We start from the raw sequence: 23,248 nt of genomic DNA, 5'->3' as shown, positions 1-23,248 counted from the left end.
CTTGGTATGAAATGAAATCTGGCACCATGCTCCTTTTTCTCCATGTCCCATGCCCAATCAAAATTCTTCTTATTTCTAGAAGCAGGAATGGAAAGATAGTTTCCATGGGGATCTAGAGATTTTGTATCTCTAGGGGTGGCTTCTTGCAGGTAGATATGCTTCTGTAGGGAATGGGATTCCTGAAAGTTGGGGGATGTGTACCAGTGTTGGCTCTGCTGGCCTTAGGTTCTAGGTTGGGCATTCGGCTCTAGATGGAGGAGGCTAGGGTTTGGCTTCTGTCTTTACCCCAATGTTCCCTTCATCACTCTGCTCCTTTCTTGGGAACTTGGTTTCATTCCTACCTCTAATGTACTGCTCTATCTCATTCTTTATTTTATTTATTTATTTTTACATGGTGTTGAGGATCAAACCCTGTGCCTTACTACTAGGCTAGCCCTCTACCACTGAGCTACAACCTCAGCCCCCTCATTGTCTCTCTCTCTCATGTTTCATTACTGATCACTTGTAGGTTTTTCTTACAACCCCAAACAAGCCTGCTTTCTTCTCCATCAATTCTGGTTCCTTCTTTTCTTTCAAACTTGTTGAAGACCATCTCATGCAAGAGAGTTTCTCCATGTTTAATCTCATTCAGCATAATTCCCCAAATTAATGACTGTTGCTCATAGCCTATGAGCCATACCGCTATGGTGGGTACTGGCCACCTGTCTAGGTCTGCATTAGGTTGGGCTGGTTTCCCAAAAGAAAGGCCATGGTCCTTTTTCTGGATGGGTAGGGCCTATACTTTCCTTTGTTAACTTGAGAGATGACTGATGGCAGAGCCCTCAAAATCTTCCATAGTCTTCTATCAGACTGCCAGAAAACATCCTGTTGTTCATCATCTTGACTGCATGTGAACTCTTGAGTATCTCCTGAGGATGAGGAAGTCCAGGCCATCATGTTTCTTTTCTTCATTGGTGTAGGAGAAAGCCTGCAGGTGTTTTCCACTGGGGGTGTGGAGGGAGTGTATTTGCATATATATGATACAGGCATTTTCTCTGAAGAATTTGACCCTTACCTGGTAAACAGAGGGTGCTAAGAGCCAAGTATATGATGCATGGCATTTTTGGTTTAAAGGTGATGCCAGCTAGCCATTGAGATTATATGATTATGTTAAGATTTGCATTCATATGGATATTGGACTCCTGCTGTTCACCTCAGCCTGCTATGGGACTCCTGGAGAGTTCCCATTGGTTGGGGAAGTACAGTAGGAGGGAGTTCCGGGGGAGGAACTCTCTCTGGCGGTTCAGGGAGGAGGTTGCGTGGGTGGATCGGAAATCTTCGGGTGCCTACTGGACATTGGCGGCAGTTTCAAAATAAAGTTTGTTCCTGCTTGAGTGGCTTGTGATTTTGTGCCCAGCCAGACTGCGGCAGGAGGGAATCTCCCTGCAGCCTTAGTCTCCCTGAAAACAAATCTTGTTGATTCTTTTAAAGAAAATGAACGCCTGAAGGCCAAAGTGACAGATTGTCTATTGGGCATTTCCATCCATGAGACCAGGGATAAAACATTTTCCCCTTCCCAAGCCACTTACTGCCTGGCTTGAGCTCTCCCCCAGTCTCCCCAGGAGCCTTCTGGGTGCCCCCTTCACTTTCTTATTCCAGAGAGTGTGTGACCACAGTGTAGAAGAGCAACACGAATTTGCTGGGCCCCTGGTTGTAGCTGTGAGTGGGCTGCAGGTAGGTGTAGATTGTGGAATCATAGAACAGGCAGACGGCTGTCAGGTGGGAGCCCACACGTGCCCACAGCTTTCCTCTGGCCTCCGCTGGACAGCATGCTTCTGATGGCTTAGCCCACCGCGCCATAGGAGGCTAAGATGACGGTGGGTGGCACCAGCAGTATAACCACGCGGGCGGGGAACCCGGATGGTGTCTCTGCCGCTGCCGCCGCAGGCCAGCTTGAGCAGCGCGGGGAGCTCGTAGATGAACGGGTCCAGCTGGAGGGTAGGGCAGAGCGGCGACGCGGCCAAGAGCGCGGTTTGGGTGGCGGAGTTGGGGAGGCCTCCCAGCCAGGAAGCGCCGGCCAGTGCGCGGCAGAGGCGGGGCGAGGCGAGCACCGCATAACGGCTCAGCGCCATCACCACCAGCAGGACGCACTCAGAAGATCCCAGGGCCAGCGACACGCACAGCTGCGCCATGCAACCGCCGCGGGGCAGCCTGAGCGCTGATCCATGCAGGTTGGTCAGCAGCGGGCGTACCACGCTGGTGGTGAAGCCGGCGTCCACCAGGGCCAGGGGGCAAAGGAAGTAGTACATGGGCGTGTGCAGACGCCGGTCGCCCATGACCAGCAGCACCAGCTCGCAGTTGCCCATCAGAGTGAGCAGGTAGCAGAAGAGGACGAGAGCGAACAGGACTGGCTGCAGGGAGGGCCAGTCAGAGAATCCCAGCAGGAGAAAGCGCTCCTAGGTGCTGTGGTTGGCCTAAAGGAGGAAAACTTCAAGAATATTTGGGAGGACGAAATAAAGGGTGACACTACTCTTACAAGTAAAGGAAAACCCGGGATGTGGGACTGAGGAAGAACTGAAAGCATACAATAGTACTGATAATACTTTATGGGTGGTAGTCCCATTTACAGACCTGAACCCTTAATTTAGTTACCATGTGCCAGCATTCCTTCTTTTATATATTTACAGCATCCTCTGGGGGAAATAAAACGTCTATTTAATGGATGCACAAATGAGGGCTCAGAAATGCTGATTAAGTTGTTCTAGGGTCATATTGAGTCAGTGGCCTTGTGTGACTTGTACTCAGTCCTGATTTCCAACTCAGTGGTATTTCCAGCTGCCTCCCTATATCTGGTTGCACTCCCAGGGACCAAGGAAGAAATCTGATCTTCCTTCTACCTCAAAGGCCTTCACATTTGTGAAGATAGATTTCACTCTGAGCCTCTTTTCCCCCTTTCCTGGAAATTGTATAGTCCCTAAAAATTAGGACGCTATCCCATGCTTGCCCGAACTAAGAACTTATAGATCAGAATTATCACCTTTCTTGTTTTAGGTGCTTCACGTTTATGGAGTTGGGATCAGAAGAATTTCTGAGCAGACAAAGGCTGTTAGGCCTCATAAAGTGCCTTAACCTTGTTTGACTTATGAACACAAGTGAGACTTCATTAGAGCTATTTCTAAAAAATACCTAAAGAAAAAGAGAACTCAAATCCAATCACTTAGAACCAGACAGGTGATTTATATACCTAAGCTGTTTCCAATAGGACAGACTAAATAGTGTAAATGTATAATTATATTAAAACATTTTCTTTGATTTACTTCTCTGTTTGCCCTATTAAACTCTCCCTCTTGAGTTGCCTCTTTGACTTTACTGAACTACTTCTGGACTGGAGCTGCCTTAATCATGAATAGCTGTTTGTTGAAATAAACTTTAAAATGTTCTTGTGCCTCAGTTTACTTTATTTCTTGTGGTGCTGGGGATGGAACCCAGGGCCTTGTGCATGTGCTCTTCTGTTGAGCTGTGTCCCCAGTTCATCAGTCTACTTTTTAACACAACCCATGATTCTGCTGACTAGTGATGTCTATTCTGTTTTTAATAAAGTCTGCTTTACAGTGTCTCTATGGCTCCTTTTGCAGAACCTGCATGCTAGCCTTGAAACCAAGGTCAACCTGTGGAGGAAACAACACTTTTTGGTAGACCAGAAATTGGGAGGCCTTAGTCCTACCTACCACAGCTTCCTCTGGATGATTATTTGATATGGGGAAGTCACTTCATATTCCTCTGCTTCAGTTTTATCACTTGTAAATTCAGGAGTTTGAACTAGATGACCTTTAAGGTTCTGTCCTATCCCGAAGCTTTATTATCAAGCATTTCTCAAAGTAATGGAAAGGGAATGTGGGGAACAAAGGGATGTCCTCTTAGGGCATTTTGAATCAAATATCCTAATGGTGCAGAAACGATCATGATTAATAAAGTTTACATAGAAATCTTTCTATTGTATGTTTCCTGTCAAATATTATGATATAAATAACTTTAAAAAATTTTTTTGGTGATGGTACTGGGGATTGAATTCAGGGCTTCATACATGCTAGGCAATTACTCTACCACTGAGCTACATCCCTAGCCCTGGATAACTTAGTTAAAACATCACATTCACTGCTTATAATTTAAAAATTATAATCCTACTTTTTTAGGAAAAAACATTCATTTTCCCCAACAAAGCATCTTGCTTATATGTTTCTCTCATTTTAGGCTCATTAGATAGAACAAATATTACTGTGAGTAAAAACAAGGGCTTAGGAACAAGATTGCTTGGGTTTAATTCTGCTGTTTCCCAGCTGAACAACCTTGGACATGTAATTTAACCTCTCTGGGCCCCCAGTTTTCTCATTTGAAAAAGTAGTGGGTGAAGAGTTAAACACACAAAGTACTTAATACAGTACCTGGTACATATAAGGTGTTTATTAAATGTTAATTAGTATTATTTTACAAATCAGGAAACATTTTTGTTTGTTTTGAACCCAGGGCCTCAGACTTGTGAAGCACACATTCTAACACCGAATTAACACTGAATTTCCTCCAGCCAGAAAAAAATTTTTTAAAGGGTTCCCTCATGATATGGTAACAGAACTGATATTAAAAACTTCATATTCCTTTAATATGTTAACATTAATCTTTGTTCATTTGAAAAATAGGCAACAGTCTTATTTTATAGAGGATAGGAAGGTAATCGAAATTAAATAACTTGTCCAAGGTCACATTATGTATAAATATATATTAGGATTTTGACCAATCCCTGACTTACTCCAAGGTCTTTGCCTTCTCTCTCTCTCTCTCTCTCTCTCTCTCTCTCTCTCTCTTAATGAGCTATGTTCTATTATGCTAAAGATTGTGGACGATAAAGGGGATATACAAGGCGTGAACTTTATGTTTTTAGATAATTTTACAGAACTGGGGTCCTACTGGGTATGGATGAAGTACAGGAAGTTATCTTTCAGGTTTCTGAATCAATGGTGGCTAGAAATGTTGAGTTACAAAAAGTCAGGTTCTTTAGTCAGGTAAGTTCCAAAGTGCTCCCCTTCAAATATTTCACACCATGAAAACAGCCACACACTCATAAAATTGCACAGATAACATCCTATTGCATTTGAAAGAAGGCACCTAAGTCTGTGAAACATGGACCCAGGGCAGAGGTGATGATGTCTGTTAGTGCAGAGCCCTGTGGTGGGGTCCAGACAGTGCAAGGGCTTCTGGTGGCAGCCAATCAGCATTAGCTGGTGGTGGGGACAAAATTATCCTTCAGAAGTCTAAGGAATATAGCAGTTGGAGCAAGGGGAAGATGTTGAAGAGACTCTCACTAGGGGGGAAACAAGGGACTCAGCTTACCTGTTATTTAGAAATGATGACAGAGCTCTGGGGAATCTGCATCCTGCTCCCATCAATAATGCTTTCTTGGAGGTGTCCAGAGAGAATTCCCCCAAGATGAGGAAGAGGAAATCTGCAGAGAAGTCCCTTCAGGGCATGATGTCTCTGGCAGGGTGTTGAGGCCAGAGGCAGCATAAGTTCCTTTCATTAACTAGTTTAAAATTTCATTCTTCAACTAAATGACTTTAAACTGGCCTCTTCTCTTCTGTGATTCCCACCGTCATCATCTGTAAGCCATGGAAAACAATGCTGACTTGTCAGAGAGGTAGATCTGTTGCAGTCATTTTCAGTTTTGAATGCGGTTATGACTTATGTCCCCAACTTTTGCCCATCACCCTTCCTTGTTAACATCACCTCCCTCCTCATCCCCTTCTCTTTGGTCTCATTCTCTTTTACATTGGCTCCAGTAAATCTTCCATATTGAAACTACATTTATTAAGAGTTGCAAATGATCTCTGCATTGCTACACCCAATGGATATATTTTTGTTCTCATATTATGTGACAAATTGGGAGCATGTGATAGAGCAGGTCTTTCCTTTTTGGAACACACTTTCTACTTGGCTTCTGCTATGGTGAGGCAGATGCTGACTATCTGGTGAGGGTTTTGCTTTTTGGCATTTCATGGTGGAAGGCAGAAAGGCAAGAGAATGAACACGAGAGAGCAAAAGGCGTCCAAACTCATTTTGTAACAACTCACTGTCATGATAACTCACTTCTGCAATAATGACATTAATCCATTTTCATAAGGATAGAATCCTTATGACCCATTACCTCTTATTAGTCCCCACTTCCCAACAGGCTTACATTTAGGGTTAAGTTTGCAATACATGCCTTTGGGTGGACACATTCAAACCATAGCACCCCATTTGTAATCTGAGTATAATACCTTCCTTTATGCAACGTTGCTGGGAGGATTGGAGATGACATATATAAAACTCCTGACTCAGTAGGAACTCAGTATAGGACAACTCTTCAAAAGAGTGGTGCTTCTGTATATTTCTATCATCCATGTATGGTGTTAATGTTTCCCTGACACTTTACAGTCATCACTAAACATTCTCATTCCAATAAAATATTTGCCAGTCTGACTAGAAAATAAATTTAATTCCATTTTATTTTTATTATTAATGTTGCACTGTATATTTAGCTTTCAGCACCAAGAATATCTAAAATTCTATGCCTGCCTGAGGACCAGGCTTATCAAGCTATACCTGTTTAACTTCTTGTGTACTTGATCAGACTTGATGTTCTATGTCTTGATTACTATGAAACCATTAGGCTTCCCCTCTTCTCCTTAAACACACTAAACTCATGCTAAACATATACTAGCTGTGTTTTCTTCCTGGAATACATTTCCCCTTTTCTTGTCCAGGACTGTACCCTTCTCACTTTTCAGAATATATCTCAAATAGGAGTGGAGGCTCAATCCTGGCTTAGGAGGGGATAAGAAGAAGTCAAGCAGAAAAGTCATGGCAGGAAGGATCTGCAGGTGAGAAATGCAGATGGATGTTGGGAGGTACATGTGGACCCTGTGTATGTTTCCTAAGGAAAAGTGTTAGCTTAGGGTATTTGCCAAGCCCAAAGGGAGTTAGCAATAAATATTTATTATAATGAGAGGAAATCCATCAAATTTTAGGACACTACAGTTAGTAAGACCCTTTATGGCCTTCAACTTATTCCCTGCCCTGCCTTCCAATTCCAAGTTTGGGAGAGGTAAAGACATTGTGGTAAATGGGGGAGGAACATAGAGTGACCTCTTCTCCCAGTTCTTCTGTAGGTGGGCACTAGTTGGGAAATGGAAATGCAAAATATTGCTATAGAATTTTGGTCATTTTATTTATGTAAGTCCATTATTGGGACCAATAGTTACCAAAGAACTTTTATTATCTGAGTTATCTGCCCAATATTGCATCCAGTGGGTTTGCCCCTGGTTTGCCCATACAATAGAGGAATGGAATGCATTTGTTTTCTGGTGGAAATCTTACTCTTTGGAATCCTGCTAGTTTAAGGCATTTGCTATCTTGTCTTATTGTTTCCCCCCACTAGGACATAAACTCTGGAAGAGCAGGTACAAGTCTATTTTACTTATAGCTGTATTTTTAAGTGCTTGTAAATTAAGATGAACAATCTTTCTTCTTTTAGATCGGTATTTAAAAGTACTGTATAAAATAGAGTGAGGCATTATTATGGTTGGTATATATATTTTGGTGTTTCAATAAATTTAAATAATCTTTATTAGATCACAAATTACATCCAATAAATGCATTTATTTAAAAGTACAGTCCAATGATTTTGATATTCTATGAAAACACTGCAGTTAAAAAACTACATAATTTTCTTATCACCCCCAAATGTTCTTCTTACCCCTATCCCTCTTATCAAGGGGATTTAATCCCAGACAACCACTGATCTTTTTTTTTCATGCTGGGGATTGAACCTAGGACTGTATAGAGGCTAGGCAAGTGCTCTGCCACTGAGCTACACCCCCCGCCCATGATCAACTTTCTTTCACAATGGTTTGCATTTTCTAGAACTTCATATAAAGGACTCACATTATGTGCTCTTCCATGACTACTTTATTTCACTTGGTAATCTTCTGAGATTTTTCCAGGTTGCTTCATGTATCAGTCGTTCATTTCTTTTCATTACTGAGTGGTCTTCATTGTATGATGTATTGTAAGAAATTTACTAGATTGACTTATACCAGCAAAGACTGAATGGTCCCCCAGTGGCCATGGACAGGCTGGAGAGCTAGAGACACAATAACTTTTCAGTCCAAGAAGCTGGAAATTCAAATAAGAAGGACCAATGATGCACCATTATGAATAATTGTTGCTGTGTTTTGATTGACTTAGGGCGTGAGAGAAGATGGTGAAGGGATTGTCCTCAAAGAATCTCTTGTTACACAGGAAAGGTAAGGTTGTTCTGTGAAGTTGCAGGGTGAATAAGTGGTAATTTCCGAATCTGGAGAACTAATCTGCTTTTCTATATCTAAACGTAGATATGAGCAGGTGGACAGAGATATTTTCAAGTATACAAACTTTTATTTTTATTATTTTAATTGAAGGACAAAGGATTGAAGAAGGAAAAGTTCTATTGTTCTTGTTCCTGTCCTGTCTACAGAACCTTCTTCTCAATTCACTCCAGTTTGTGTAAACACCCTTTTTCCTCTTAAAATCTATGGACATTGTCATCCAAGTTTAGCTTTCTAAACAACCTCTCGGTTCTTTGCTTCAGCCCTTAGAAATCACTCAGGCCAGCTCCTTTTTCTTTCCACTCTCATTCATTTCTCTCCTGGCTTTGCTCCTCTCCTGTCTTTCCCGTTTCCAGTATTCCTTCAAAGAGTTCTCTGCTTGGATTGCAGGATCAACCAGCTTCCCACAGTTTCCCGTTTTATTTTCGCCATCTCACTTCTCATTTCTGCGGAGGGTATAAAGGCGCCTTGAGGTCGCCCAACTCCCGGGAGGGAAGCTAAGCGAGAAGTTGGAGAGAAGGGTTAAGACCACCGACGTCAGTCCTCCAGCGCATCCCAGAGGGACCCGTTGCCCCGCGTGGTGGGGGTAGGGCCGGGAGGTGGAGCTCCCGCGATCTACAAGTCTCCCTGGCAGCGGCAGCGAGTTCCGCTTTGCGGTTTTTTTTTTTGTTGTTGTTGTTGATGTTGTTGTGCAGCCCGGATGGAAATGTAGGCTTGTGGGATTGATGGGCATTTTAATAACAATCATTGTTGCATTTCATTACTTTTCAGGATTCTTTGAACATCGTATGTCTTGGCTTCCTATAAGAACGTGCTGCAGCGAGCCTATTTTCCTGCTGAAAAAGCCCAGGAAATCAAGAGAGTTTCTCCAGTGGATATTGGAAAGGACATTCAGTTGTGAAGATGAGAATATAGAAAATCTGGAGAAGGAGCATAATGTTTATGAGGGAGTGTTGAGTGATTTATTTTTGATATTTGATGTTTTGAAATATTTTTTGATCTCTAAGCATAGGTAGAAAATACAGAATTTTAGTAATTAGGAGAAGGCAGGTTTGCAAGAATCATTTCACATATGATTATGGAGAGATACTGAGGTTTTCTTTCTTCTTTCTCTTCACCTTTTAAATAGATTTTATTTTTAGAGCAGTTTTAGTTTCACAGTAAAATTGTGCAGAAAGCACATTTCTTAAATTCCAGGAATACTTTCCCCTCTTCAGTCTCACCCACTCTCAATAGCCCACTCCAGAATCATGGTTTGCTATAGTTGATGAACCTACATTAACATATCATTAAAGCCCATTGTTTATGTTTGGGCTTTTTCTTGGTGTTATACATCCTATGGGTTTAGAAAAACATATCATAGTACATACCAACTAATTTTATGGACTTATAAATTCTCTTTGTTCCCTCTTCATCCTTCCCTTTCCCTTTATAGCCCTTGGTAACCTCTGATATTTTCACTGTCTCCACATTTTGCATTTTCTGCAAGGGTTTTAAGGAAGATGGATTGGAAGAAGACAGAGGTGAAAGCAAAATAAATAAGAGGTCATGAGTAATGAAAAATAAAGCAATAGATCATTGAAAGAAGGAAAAGTATTGGGAAAAGGTATCATGGAAAACTTAAGTATCTCAAAGGGAAATAGAGATGGGATTTACTAGTGATACCAGGAAATTTAAAAAGGAAGATGGTTATTGGAATTTTATAAGAAGTAGGAATTATAGCATACCAGATATCGATTGAACTGTCCAGTTTGATATTTAATAGGAATATAGAAAGTTTGAAGAAGAATGGAAATTCAATAAAGTTGCTGCGTGGCATTCAGACTAGGCACAACAAGTTACCTGAATAGTCCAGCTAGAATATGAGGCTTCTGCCAAGAGATCAGTTGCCTATTGAAGAAGAACTAATCACCTATTTGTTAGACATCATCCTGTACTGGCAGGATTTTACAGATCTACCTTTGCTTTTCTAACTTTGTCCTTTTCTCAGCTGATCCCTATGGGGCATGAAAATGTGGCAGTATAACAACTGTGGACTCCAGAATTATCCTAGAGGGAATGGAGAAACAGAAGTGTTGGAGAGCCATCTAAGACTCCTGCCCCAAGAAGTCATTTTTGCTCTTGGTAAATCTGTCATTCTAGTTCTCTGATAATGGGTTATGTTGATTTCTTTTTGGTCTTCTTTGAGTACTAATAAGAGTGTGGCAGACTGGCTGAAAGAAAAACTAAAAGAATTATTACTGGTTTACTTTCTGTGTAACACCAATCAGAAAGTCAAAGAATGTAGAGAAAAACAAGGAATGAAAAGAATCCAGTGTTGGGGAGAAACTAGGAAAGAGCTAAGTCCCTGAGGAGACCCAGCCACTATATAGGTTCTTCATTTCAGTAATAGTTTTTCTCTGCATAATACACAAGAATAACTAACCCTATCAAAACCCAGTATACTGCCAGGCTACATGTAATAGTGATTCCCCAAATAGGATATGACATATGTGCTCATTCCCATTTGGGGTGAATGCCTGTATTTATCTTTAGGCCCCTTTCAGTTAATCTTCACACCCATGGTGGTGCAATACCTTTCAAGCACTCCAGCCAGAAGAGTCTTTCACCACTATTCAATACTTCCCAACAAACCTAAGGAAAAAATTCTGATTTTGCATCAGTAGTGTAAAACTGCCAGTACAAATCTTGTTTTTCAAGGTGATTATTTTAGGAGTTGAATGAAGATTGAAATGGTGAGCTCAATGTGTATATGTATGTGTGGTTCCAGTGCAAAAATTCTTTGATTTCCCAATTACTACTTCAGAAAGCTTCCCAATTGGTATAAGAAAGTAAAGAAGAGGTATCATGTGGGGCATGGTGGCCCATGCCAGATGTAGTGTTGAATGCCTATAATCCCAGCAGTTTGAGGCAGGAGGATGGCAAGTTTGAGGTCAGCCTCAGCAACCTGGTGAGACCCTGTCTCAAAATAAAAAATAAAAGGGACTGGGGATGTAGTTCAGTGGTAAACTGACCCTGGGTTAAGGGGCAAAGTCACTAAGTTTTGGAGGGAATTTGTTATGTAGCAGTAGATGGTTAGATGGTTTCCTGCTTTTGCTGTTATGAATAAATGTGCTATGAATTTTTATGTACAAATCTTTTGTGATCATATATTCTCATTTTGTGGGGTAAATACCCATGAGTAGACTTTGTGGATCATATGGTAGCAATTATCACAATTTTGTGATTGTAAAGTGATGTCTCATTTTAAATTTTTTATTAAAAAATTTTGTGTGACTTTGGTGTATAACATGATATATATATGATATATATGTATAATGCATATATATATATATATATATATAATTACTATTCAGTTGACATCTGGTTATCTGATAGGAACAAAAGCCTCATGGAAGCATCCTGTTAAGCATCATATAGCCAATATGATGATTTCCTTATCTTTCTGGGCTTCTTGGTAGAGAAGAGAGGAAATATTGTAATTAAAATATAGTAATATGTTATTAAACAATGGAAATATGTTTGGAAAAAGGAATTGTTACATGTTTTCATCATTGTGTGAACATCTTAAAGTTTACTTGTACAAAGTAAGTGACTCCCACAAAACTAGCAGATAAAATCGTGCATTACCAGCATATATGTTGGTAATTGAGCAAAACATCATTATGCAGCACATTATTGTGGCAAGTTTCCTCCTAATATTCCAGTATTATTATAATCTGATGAAAACTGTTATTGGTGATTATAGTATGGCAGTAGTTGTGCACATTAGATTGATAGCTATATTTTGGTTTTAAAAACAATACGTATATGAGGTGTTGGATTTGGTTGAGTTTTAGTTTCTCTTCCCTGTGGCTGTTACTTGAAGGATGAAAGAAGAAAGGGAATGCAGAATGTGGTAGCCTATCTTCTCATACTCCATGGGAAGTAAAAGGCATCTTTCTAAGTCTCAGGTCAGCCATGGCTCCAGTATTTCCTTGTATGGACTTCTTGTGAGCAACATAAGAGAGGAAATATTAAGCATTGACAGACAGGATCATATCTGAATTTAAGATGTTTTATGAAGATATACATCTTCTCTTAACTGGACCTCCATCTCTCTCTGTGATACCACATGGCCACACTGACCCTCTGCATCGGTTTGGGTGCATGGCTTGGGGAACTCAGCATTTTTACAAATCATGAAGAGACTCATCAAAGAGTCTCATAAAGAGAACTCATGAAAGTATTTGAATCAGATCTTCCTCAGCTCTCCCTGGAATTGCCTTCCTTCCCCAGCAACCTTCTGAATGCCCTCTATACCTCCTCAGGGTGTGTATGAATGGATTAAGTGAAGGAGTGCCCACTGCATAGAATAGGCCAAAGAACTTGCCCCTCCTTTGGGCATAGAGATTTTGGGGCTGAAGGTAGACAGCAATGACTGAGTTGTAGAAATAGTGACAGTCATGAGATGGGAAGAGCAGGTCCCTAAAGCTCTTTTCCATGCTTGGGCAAAGTTACTCATCAGCACTTCCCTTGCAATAGCAGTGTAAGAGACAAGGTTGAGGCTGAGAGGAACCACCACAAAGATGACAGTGGACATAGCTAATTGGATTTCATTGTAGGTGGTATCTCCACAGGATAGTCTAGAGAAGGAACTTCACACAAAAAGTCATCTACTGCCGGTGGGGACAGAAGGGCAGGAGGAGAGTGGTTTGTATCTGGACTATGGATTGGGCCAGACCCAAAACCTAGGCCACAGCTGCCAGCTGCCAGCACAGGCAGGGGTGGATGATGGTGGCATAGTGGAAGGGCTGGCAGTCAGCCATATAGTGGTCAAAGGCCATCACTGTCAGGAGGATGCACTCAGTTGTTCCCAGGGACATGAAGATGAACAGCTAGATAAAGCAGCTCAGACCAGGATGGCCTTCTTGGGGCCTCAGAGATTGACCAGCATCTCGGGGATATAATTTGTGGTGAAGCAGAGGTCCAAGAAAAAAAGAGGCTGGAGAGGAAAGTATACTTTGGGGAGTGGAGCCTGTGGCCCAGCACTAACAGCAGGATGATGAGTGTGTTGCTCACCAGGGTGAGGAGGTAGGAAGTTAAGAACCCATAAAGAGAATCCTTTCTAGCCCTGGGTGGTTAGAGAAGCCCAGAAGGAGGAATCCCACTGGGGAGCTTTGGTTGAGCATGGCTTGTTCCTGTTCAGAACTGGAAGGATGAGATGAATGAGCTCCATCCTGTTTTGTAAAAAGTCAACTCAGATGCTTGTCAGGCCACATTAAGTGGACATTTCTCCCCTCCTTCTCTCCTAGGCTCCAATTCCCAGGTACATCACTATCCAGCACCTCTGTTACCTTGATCTTCCTGGTCAAGCTTTGTCTAGTGGGAGGACGGAAAGCAGCAATATGGTAGACAATGGATGGAGTCCCACTCTGGTGCCTCTGACTTCCTGGTTGAACACAAAGGCAACTGACGTATAACATGTGTTAATTACTCTTCATTAATTCTGCAGTAACTTATTGAGCATATATCTTCTTCTGAATACTGTGGTCATTCTGTACATCCAGAAAGAATTAGCAAAAAAAAAAAATTTGTTGTTTGTGTATGCAGATTTAGCAATAAAATTTTATTTTTTTGGTCTGGAGATTTTACCCAGGGATACTTCATCACTGAACTAAATCCTGAGCCCTTTTTTTATTCTAAGTTGCTGAGGTTCTTGATATATATATATACATACACACACACACACACACACACACACATATTTTTCAAATTTTATTTGTTTTTCTACATGGCAGTAGAGTTTATTTTGACATATATACACACATGGAGTATAACTTATTCTAACTTGGATCCCATTCTTGTTTCAATTTTTTATTTTTTCTTTTTAATTATACATGAGAGTAGAATGTGTTTTGACATACTATACATGCATGGAGTATAACTTCCCACTCTTGTGGTTGTACATGATGTGGAGTTTCACTGGGCATGTGTTTGTATATGAACATAGGAAAGTCATGTTCGATTCATTCTACTGTCTTTCCTATTCCACTTCCCACTCCCTTCCTTTCATCTTGCTATATTTCTAAGGATGGCCTTGAACTTGAAGTCTTTCTCTCTCAGCCTCTCAAGTCACTGAGATTACAGGTGTGTCTTAAGGTGCTTTGCCAGATTTAACAAAACTTCAAGGTCAAAAATCCCAGACTACAGAATGTTTAAATTTAATTTTTCTTTCCCTAAGGCAAAACCATTTTCCCAAGGAAATGATACAGCCATTTGTCGATTGTTTAAGGCAAGGGACTACAGCTCTGCTTGTGTTTCTGCTTGGTCATCCAAGAACCAGTGTAGCTGGTATGGTGGTAAATGGCATGTAATTTCAGCTCTTTGGAAGGCTTAGGGAGGAGGTTCAGAAGCTGGAGGACAGTTTAGGCAACCTAGTGAGACACTGTCTCAAAATCAAATAAAAAGGGCTGGGAATATAGCTCAGTGGTTAAGCATGCGTGGGTCCAATCCCTGGACACATGCACACATGGGCGGGTGCATCCATATCCACATACACACATGGAGCACCCCCACTGTGTAGCAGTCCTTGAACACTTCATAATGATACTCTTGGTTTTAAGAGTTAGCATGCCTGCAGGCCTAGTATGAGGCAATGTGAAAGAAATGATTGCATCCCTGTGGGGGCTTCACACTCATTGAGACCTACCTTGAAGGAATCAAATAGGAACATGGGAAAGGCTGGAGGTTTCATTGTGCAATGACTAAAATGTAGAGGATTCATGACAAAACTACCATGTTCCTTATAAAACAATTGCTGACAAATCTGCAAAGCAGCATCACCACTATTGGTCACCAAGCCTTTTCCTTGTACCATAATGCATGTTTGTACGTGCTTTTGTTTGCAGTGGAGCCAACCAGAGGCAGAATATATGTATTAAGGAAGAGAGGTTTTGCACTCTATATAATGATAATGTATACACAGCAGATCAGCTAGATAGTTTTGTCCCTTCCCTGTTTTAAAAAATAATTATGACTTATTAACATAAGAGTTTTCTCTACAAATAAAAAGCCCTAACCTCAACATTTTGCGCAATATAGGCAAATAGGATGAAGAAAAAAAAGTTGCCAATTCATTTGTTCTGGGACATGAGGGTGGGGTGGACCTCTTTTCCTCTTCAGAAAGACTACATCACTAGAAAAATACAGAGTTGCTTGTAGTGGTGTTCAGGCCTGTAATCCCAGGGAGGATGAGGCAGGAGGATCGCTAGTTCAAAGCCAGCCATCCTCAGCAACCAGGCAGGACCCCAAACAACTTAGCCAGACCCTGTCTCAAACTAAAAAATAAAGAAAGGACTGGGGGTGTGGCTCAGTGGTTAAGGGCCCTTGGTTCAATTCCTGACACAAAAACAAAAAACACCACTGAGTTGATAGTGGACATTTTAAGTAGAAATTTGGATTTGTTTTATACTGTCTTTATTCTATTAACTATTTGAGACTTAAGATTTTTTATATTAAAATTCAAACCTTCAGAAATTTAAAAAATATTTTTTAGTTATAGGTGGACACAATATCTTTATTTTATTTTTGTAAGTGGTGTTAGGATTGAACCAAGTGCCTCACACATGCTAGGCAAGAGCTCTACCTCTGAGCCACAACCCCATCCCCCAGAAGAATTTTAAGAGTAGTGTGAAAAGAGAACTCAAACATACCCTTTATTTCAATGTTATTAGTATGTGTCACTTTTTAATCATTCCATTTTTGCCTTTGCATTTGCAATTATATTTATTCTGTGCCATTGAAGAGTGGGTAGCATATATAATGCCTCTTCATTGCTTCATGTTTCTAGGGAAACAGAAGTTCTTTTATTTAAGAACAGCAGAATATTGATAAAATAATTACTAGGTAGACCATACTCATAATTGTGTCAATAATGTCCTTTACAATTTTTTTTTTCTTTAAGAAATATACTGTATGCCTAACCTTGGCTTCTGTAGTAGCCTTTCCCTTGTCACAGAGATCTTGAGCATTAAAGTGCAGGCTGATGGGTTCAAGTTCTACACGAGAAGCTGAGGGCTTGCAGGTGTGTGTCCTCTTGCACTCAATAAACACTGGGGGATCAAGAAAACTATCGTGACTCCCAGAATTGAAGGCAAATAAAGATAATGTATAGGAGAAAGAAGTCTACACAGTAAAGGAGGCATCTGGATGGATGGGTCAAGGAAAGCTTTTTGGAGGAAGGGACATGAATTTTTGCTGTGCAAACAGTGGGGGACACAGATGGCGAGCTCACAGCTAGGGATGGGATGGCAGCCTCCCTGGCAATTATGAGGCAGGAACTGAGAGTCTTCTGAGCACAGATGATCTTAGGAAGACCAATGAGGTGAGAGGTGGCAAGCTGGTGGTCTGGTGGGCAGAAAGTGCCCTGGGAGTTTGTGGCATGGCATGCTCACCTCCCCATCCTGAGGTATCCATATGTGTTAAAAGACACCTTTTATTTCCCTTTTTGTGCAGATTTCTTCTTTTTGGTCTTCTAGTTTCCTTCCTTCATCATTGCTCTTCCCCTTGCAGATAAGATTTGTTCCCTTTTAAAAAATAATTATCCAAATAAAAGTGCAACTAAACCATACTTATGGATTGTATGGATTAATAGAATGAACGCATGGTGTCCCAGTACTCTCCACCCCCATTTAAGAACACAACAAATGTTACCAGCACCTCGGGAGTCTTCTGGGCACCCCACCCTGATAACATCTCTTTCTTTCCCTCTGGAGATGGAAGCACTCCTCTCATTAGTTAAGTCCTCATCTTTTTAAACTTCACAGTGCCTTATCTTTTCTATCTCTGTAACTGCCTACCCATTTCACTGATCCTTGAACTGCAGCATTTCTCATATTCTTGCACTCTTGACATCTTGTTTCACTTTATAGTTTTTTTTTAAATATCTTCAATTTAAAGTTTTCTTTGACTCTGTGTTCCTTCTTATTTCTACATGGTCCTTCTCTCTAGGCCTAATATAAAGCAAGCACTACTTTTCCTCCTTCTTGTTATTCTCTCTCTCTTTCTCTCTCTCTCTCTCTCTCTCACACACACACACACACACACACACACACACATTCATTTATTCCCTTATTGATTACCAGAGAGCCATCCCTTTACTAGTTGCTGCAAGATAACGAGTTATAAATGCTGATCTACATTCCAATGATAACCTCCTATTATTTTAGCAGTTTTTCCTTATATACCAGACACTGTGTTGGGGGATTTCCTGGAATCTCTGAAATTTGCAATTTAACTAATACTAGCCCTTCTTTACAGAAGAAGAAAGTCTCATAAGTGTTAAGTAACTTGCTGAAAGTTACCCAGTCTCTGGCACTTAAGCCCCAGTTCAAGAGAGCTAGGTGTGGTGACACCTGCCCATGATCCTAGTGATTTGGGAGACTGAGGCAGGAAGATTTCCAGTTTGATTCCAGCCTCAGCAATTTATGAGAACCTGTCTCAAAATAAAAAGACCTGGGAATATAGCTCAGTGGTAAAGCACGTGTGGGTTCAACCCCCAGTAACTCTTCATCAGGCAGGCTTTCCAACACTATTGAGTACTTGTAGAAATTGATGGCCGAAGAAGAAGAAGAAACTTATAACTTACTTGAGATTGAGGTCAGAATCTCATCATCATCTTGTTGCCAGACCTTTGTGGTGACAAGGAGGTAGATTCTGGACTGGCTGAAGTCTCCACGTGATTCTCACAATGAGAAATAAAAGGAATATCACACTCTGAAATTGATTCGAGCTTAGATTTTGGGGAAGAGTAATGATTCCAGTGTTTATTTCCCTGGGTACTTTATGTTCACTGACCCTCATAACAAATCCAAGAGATGGGTATTGTTATTATCTTCCATTTCAGATAAAGGAGTGAAGGCACACAGGAGAAATAGCTTTATGGAAAGTGTAGCTAGGCAGCACCAGAGCTGGACTGAGTCCCTGTGAGGCTGAAGAGGCTGCTCATTAACCATGTGCCCTGCCCCTCAGCCCAAGTGCCCGCCAGAGGCAGCTCTTTACTGTGGAGCTCTTTGGTGACAAGCCCCTTCCCTCAAACTCAGTAGCTAACTTCTCTTCTACTGGTACTGGAGGTGGAAAGGGAGGCATGGTGAGCTTGTGAAGGGAGGGATCCCAGGACTCCCATGCCTTGGGGATAATAGCTCAGCAATTCCTGCCAAGATGAGGGGCCCTACTGCTCACAGCCAATTAATAATCCCTGGCACTAATGATGACTGAGAAGGGAGGAGAAGATTCAGAGGAAATGTGCCAGTGAGATGCTCCCTGTGGCTAATTAAAAGGCCACTACCTCTGTTGTTCTGCCACTGGGGAGTACAAGGGCACCATTGTCTCCTTACCCACCTTCTGGGCGTCCCTCCTGTGTTTCCAGTTTTTCCTCTCATGCCTCTAATGTACTCATTCAATACCTCCTTGAAAAGAGCAAAGCCTGTCCAAGGAAGGAGCATGACCTTTGTCCTTGGAAAGCCCCACAGACCACTCCTAGGCATATTCCCATGCTGCTAAGTTGTTTATCTACAAATAACAGGAGAGATCTGCTGTGCCAGGTGTCCCTGACTCAGGCTAGGTGGGGACCCATAGCAATCCCCTAGCATCCCCCAATCAGCATAGACAGGGAAATACCTGGGATGCCAGATGACCCTCCCAGTAGTTTATGGTGTTGGGAAACCATGTAGTTCAGCAGGAACACCCCTCTTGGCTTAAATCAATCAGTTCAAATGAATCCCCCTCTTATAGTAACCAATCGCCCTACCCAATTTGTTCCCACCAGTGAATGTGCTAATCATGTTTTAGAGTTGTTTTATGATTTTCCCGTGGTGTGTGATGATTTCTTAAGAGATACTATGATGTATTTGAAGTCCCTGCCTTCCCCAAAGAGTGTATAAAACTGCTGCAAACCCTATGCTCGGGGCCTCTCAGCGTCACCAGTTTCGGTGTGCGCGGAGGACCTAGCTAGCTCGCAATAAACACCTCTTTGCTGCTTACATAGATCTTGGTCTCTGGTGGTCTTTTGAGGGTCCTGAATTCAAGCATAACATTTTGATATGGTTTATTTCCTTTCTCTTCTTACATAATACAGATATAATTTACATAATAAAATGTGTACATTTTAATGTTCGGTTTACTGAGATTTGATAAATATGTATATCTGGGCAATGACCACCCTAGTGAAAATATAGAACCTTTGCATTACTCTGGAAAACTCTTCATGCCAATTTACAACAATTCTGTCTATCTGTTCTATAGGCAACCACAGATTTGATTTTGTTGTAGGGACAGACAAGGAAAGGCACCGAAGATAGCAGAAACAGTTTTATTTGGCTGCAGCCAGGTTCAGAGGGCCCAGCTTTTGCTGTAATAAATCAATCCCTTGAACCCTGAGTTCAGGTAATTTCGGAATTTTATACCCAGCTTGTAAGAGGGCAGGCTCAAAAGTTCACAGTCTGTGGAAGTTCATATAAAAGCAGCTTTTTCTTTTACTGTTTTGGGCAAGTTAACCCTTCAAGGACAATATCTGAGAAGGGAGAGAGCTTTTTCTCCCCTTTCTTTCCTCCCCCTGCCAGTTGTTACCATGGAGCCCAATTGGTAACTTCTCTTATCTTAGAAATGTAGACTTCTCTGTGAAGCTCCAGCTCAAGGCCAGAGGCCTTGTTTACACATTTCTACAAACTACTGTACTGGATAAATGTTTGTGAAAAACTAGTAAGGGGGTGTCCAGCCCTTGCAGTGCTGATTTCTTCCTGGCCAGTGGCCAAGTAAATAGAGCAAAAGGAAAATAGAAAGTTTATCTATGTTGAGCTCTTTTGTAGAGACTCTTGCTGACAGTCCTAAAATCAGCCATGGTGAAGATTTTTGGAGAAGCCCAGTTTAGACTTTTTGTGGAAAAGAGGGTGCCACTACAATCTGTGTCACTTTAGGTTGTTTTTCTCCTCCTAGAACTTCATAGAAAGATCTGTTTAATACATACATGCTTCTCTGTGTTTGGTTTCTTACACTCTGCACAACATTGTCAACATTCATCCATGTTGCTTTCTGAATCATTGGTTCCTTCCTTCCTTCCTTCCTTCCTTCCTTCCTTCCTTCCTTCCTTCCTTCCTTCCTTCCTTTCTTTCTTTCTTCTTTTCCTGAGAGTTATCTATTGGTTAATTAAAATTACGGTTTGTTTCTTTATTCTCCTGTTAATGGATATTTGAGTCTGTGGTTTTAAAATATGTCCCCCATTTTTCTGGTATTCTTCTATGAACAAGGTAGAGCCCATTTTCCTTCCCTTTGAGTATGAGCTGTACCTAGTGATTTGCTTTAATGAACAAAATGTAGAAGAAATGATGATGTGTGACATCCAAGACTAAATCATAAGTACCATCGTGACTTGCACTGATACTGTGAGATCATCTCCCCAGGAAGCATTCGCATTGTGAGACAACAAATATGTGTTATCTGAAGGCATTAAATTTTGGAGGGAATTTGCTATGCAGCAATATATGCTTGGATGTTTTTTAAGTTTTGCTGTTATAAATTAATCTGCTGTAAATTTTCATGTAGAAGTCATTGTGAACATATATTCTGATTTCATTTTGGTAAAAAGGGAACATTTGCATCATGTGTTAGCCACTCTGGTGAGTGTGAAATTATATTTCATTATTTAAGAATTTTTTAATTAAAATACTTTTCTACACTGGTTTGCCCAGGGAAAGGCTGGCTATAGATGCACTAATGAGAACTAGCTTCAGTGCTCACCATAAATTGTCAGGCCAATGGCCATGAAAAGTTGGTGGCTATAGAGGGCTAACTATTTTGTTTCTGTGCCTCTCCTACTTCCAAATAAGTTCATTCCGCTAATATTTTACATACCAAAAGCTTTGGGGAGATGAATAATCTATCCCATCATTTTCTATGAATGCAGATGAGTCTAAAATGAGCTAAAATCAGAGGCCAAACCTAATCCACCTGCCCCATAAAAAGCTAATTCTGGGACAATCCATGAGTCTGGTCTCATAGTAATATGTTAAATTTTGTTGTGTGAATTTGAGCTGTATACCCTGTTATGTATATATGTATATGCATATATATGATTATACATTATATACATATTACCCATAGATAATATATATGTAATCATATATATGATATGTATGATCATATGTATGATTATATTCAAGTATGTATATGATTATAATATATATAATTATATTCAAAACATCAATAAACATTGTTACTTTTTTGCATATAATAGGATTGCTAACATTTACTCTCAGCAACTTCTAGTATATAATACAATATTACCAACTATAGTTCTCTTACTGAATGTTAAATCTTTAGACTCACTATTCTTACTATAGTTTTAATTTATAATTCCCTGATGATTCAACTGTTGAGCATCTCTTCAGTAGGCATACTTATCCTATTTTATGGAGTGTCCATTGAAATCTGTTTGTCAGGTCAGTCTCTGTTGAACCCCAACACAAAGAAAAGTCCACCAACTCCAATTTTAAATCAAATTAAAGCAAGCTTGTATTTGTGTACACTGGAGCTGGCCAGAACTGTCTCTCCTGAAAACCCCTGTCTAGAGATCAGCACCCTAGCTCTCCAGGAACAAGGTTTTATAACACAAAAAGTTTCAAAGGGGGGGTGTCTTGAGAATTTACAGCTAACAGGATTTTGACAAGCATAATACAAAGGTAGATAGATTAATGATCTACATGGCATGATATTTCAAGGTAGGGAGTAAATTCAGATCCCAACATCAGAATTTTTAAGGCACTACTGAGGTTTCAGAGAGGGTTGTTATTTGATCAGGGGGAGCCAGGATTATGAGGTACCACTATGGTTTTAGAGAGGGTTGTTATCTGGTCAGGGAAAGCCAAGCATAGGTGAGTTCAAGGCACAGGCAAGAATTCCAAACAAGTTTAGAAATTGCAGTAATTTATAGTAAGACAGAAGTTAACTTTTCATGACTTTGTGATGAAATGGCTCCCAGTCTTAAAATGGAATTAGGCTGGGTCATCAGCTCAGGTATGTGTGAGGTCCCCTTTTTTCTCACCTCATTTGTCAAGGGGCCATGAATCTGTACCCTGCAGCGTTACTGCTTGTAACTTTTCATTCTGCTCTCCATTCTGCCATCTGTCTTTCTTACATCCCACTTGAGGGAGATACAGAAGCGGCTAGGCAGTCAGACAAGATGGCCAGTGAGGAGGTTGGGGGGAGGTGAGAACAAGGGAGCATGGAGAGGGTCTTCTGATGAGGTCAACTTCCTGCTTGACAAAAGCACTGATGGTCAGACAGACCTGCAGACAGAGGGGGCACCAATCAATAACAGTGAGGAGGGCATGGACAGGGAAGAAATAAGGAAAGGAGGAAATTCCAGAGACCATTAAAAAAAAAAAAAATCACCCCCCCCCAAAAAAAAAAATAGACATAAAACTTTCCCACCAGATTTCCAGCTCTGAGGCACCTTTGGAAAAGTCCATCTCTATATCTCTGATGTTTTCCAAGAAACCTGCTGCTTGCTTGCTATCTTTGTGTCCTGTTATTCAATTCTTTGCTGAACAGAGACTACAAACCCAGCATCCTAGATGGTAACATACTCATTCTACATTTAAAGCTAACTACTCTATTCTGAAAATAGACCACAGGACTTTTTATTTCTCACAAACTTGCTCATTGTTCTACCCTACTCCTAGACCAATTCAGTTAGACACCCCACACCATTCTGCACCCATAATTGCATTAGCCATTCCAGTTTGTTGGCTTAGACAATTCCTTTGAAGGTGGACTATGTTTTTTCCAAGACAGGACATAGTTGTGTTTTTTTTTTTTTTTGCCGAGGATTGAGC

General features: G+C 40.9%; 1 protein-coding gene and 1 pseudogene across 1 annotated transcript; both read right to left on the bottom strand.

Annotated features, from left to right (window-relative positions):
• Positions 1–1,629: 1,629 nt before the first annotated feature.
• Positions 1,630–5,627, bottom strand: LOC124095426 (putative olfactory receptor 2I1). Its single transcript, XM_046448550.1, is given in 4 exon segments — positions 1,630–1,767; positions 1,769–1,895; positions 1,897–2,453; positions 5,622–5,627. Coding segments are annotated over 4 exon segments (828 nt in total).
• Positions 5,628–12,684: 7,057 nt separating this feature from the next.
• On the bottom strand, positions 12,685–15,447 carry LOC124095425 (olfactory receptor 2H1-like; annotated as a pseudogene).
• Between the last annotated feature and the right edge of the window lie 7,801 nt (positions 15,448–23,248).

Source organism: Marmota monax, unplaced genomic scaffold (assembly GCF_021218885.2).
Source record: "Marmota monax isolate L192 unplaced genomic scaffold, Marmota_monax_Labrador192_F-V1.1 WCK01_AAM20220418_F8-fsc00393, whole genome shotgun sequence".
Taxonomy (NCBI): Eukaryota; Metazoa; Chordata; class Mammalia; order Rodentia; family Sciuridae; genus Marmota; species Marmota monax.
Note: the sequence above shows the minus strand (reverse complement) of the source record. Positions and strands in the feature narration are given on the sequence as shown.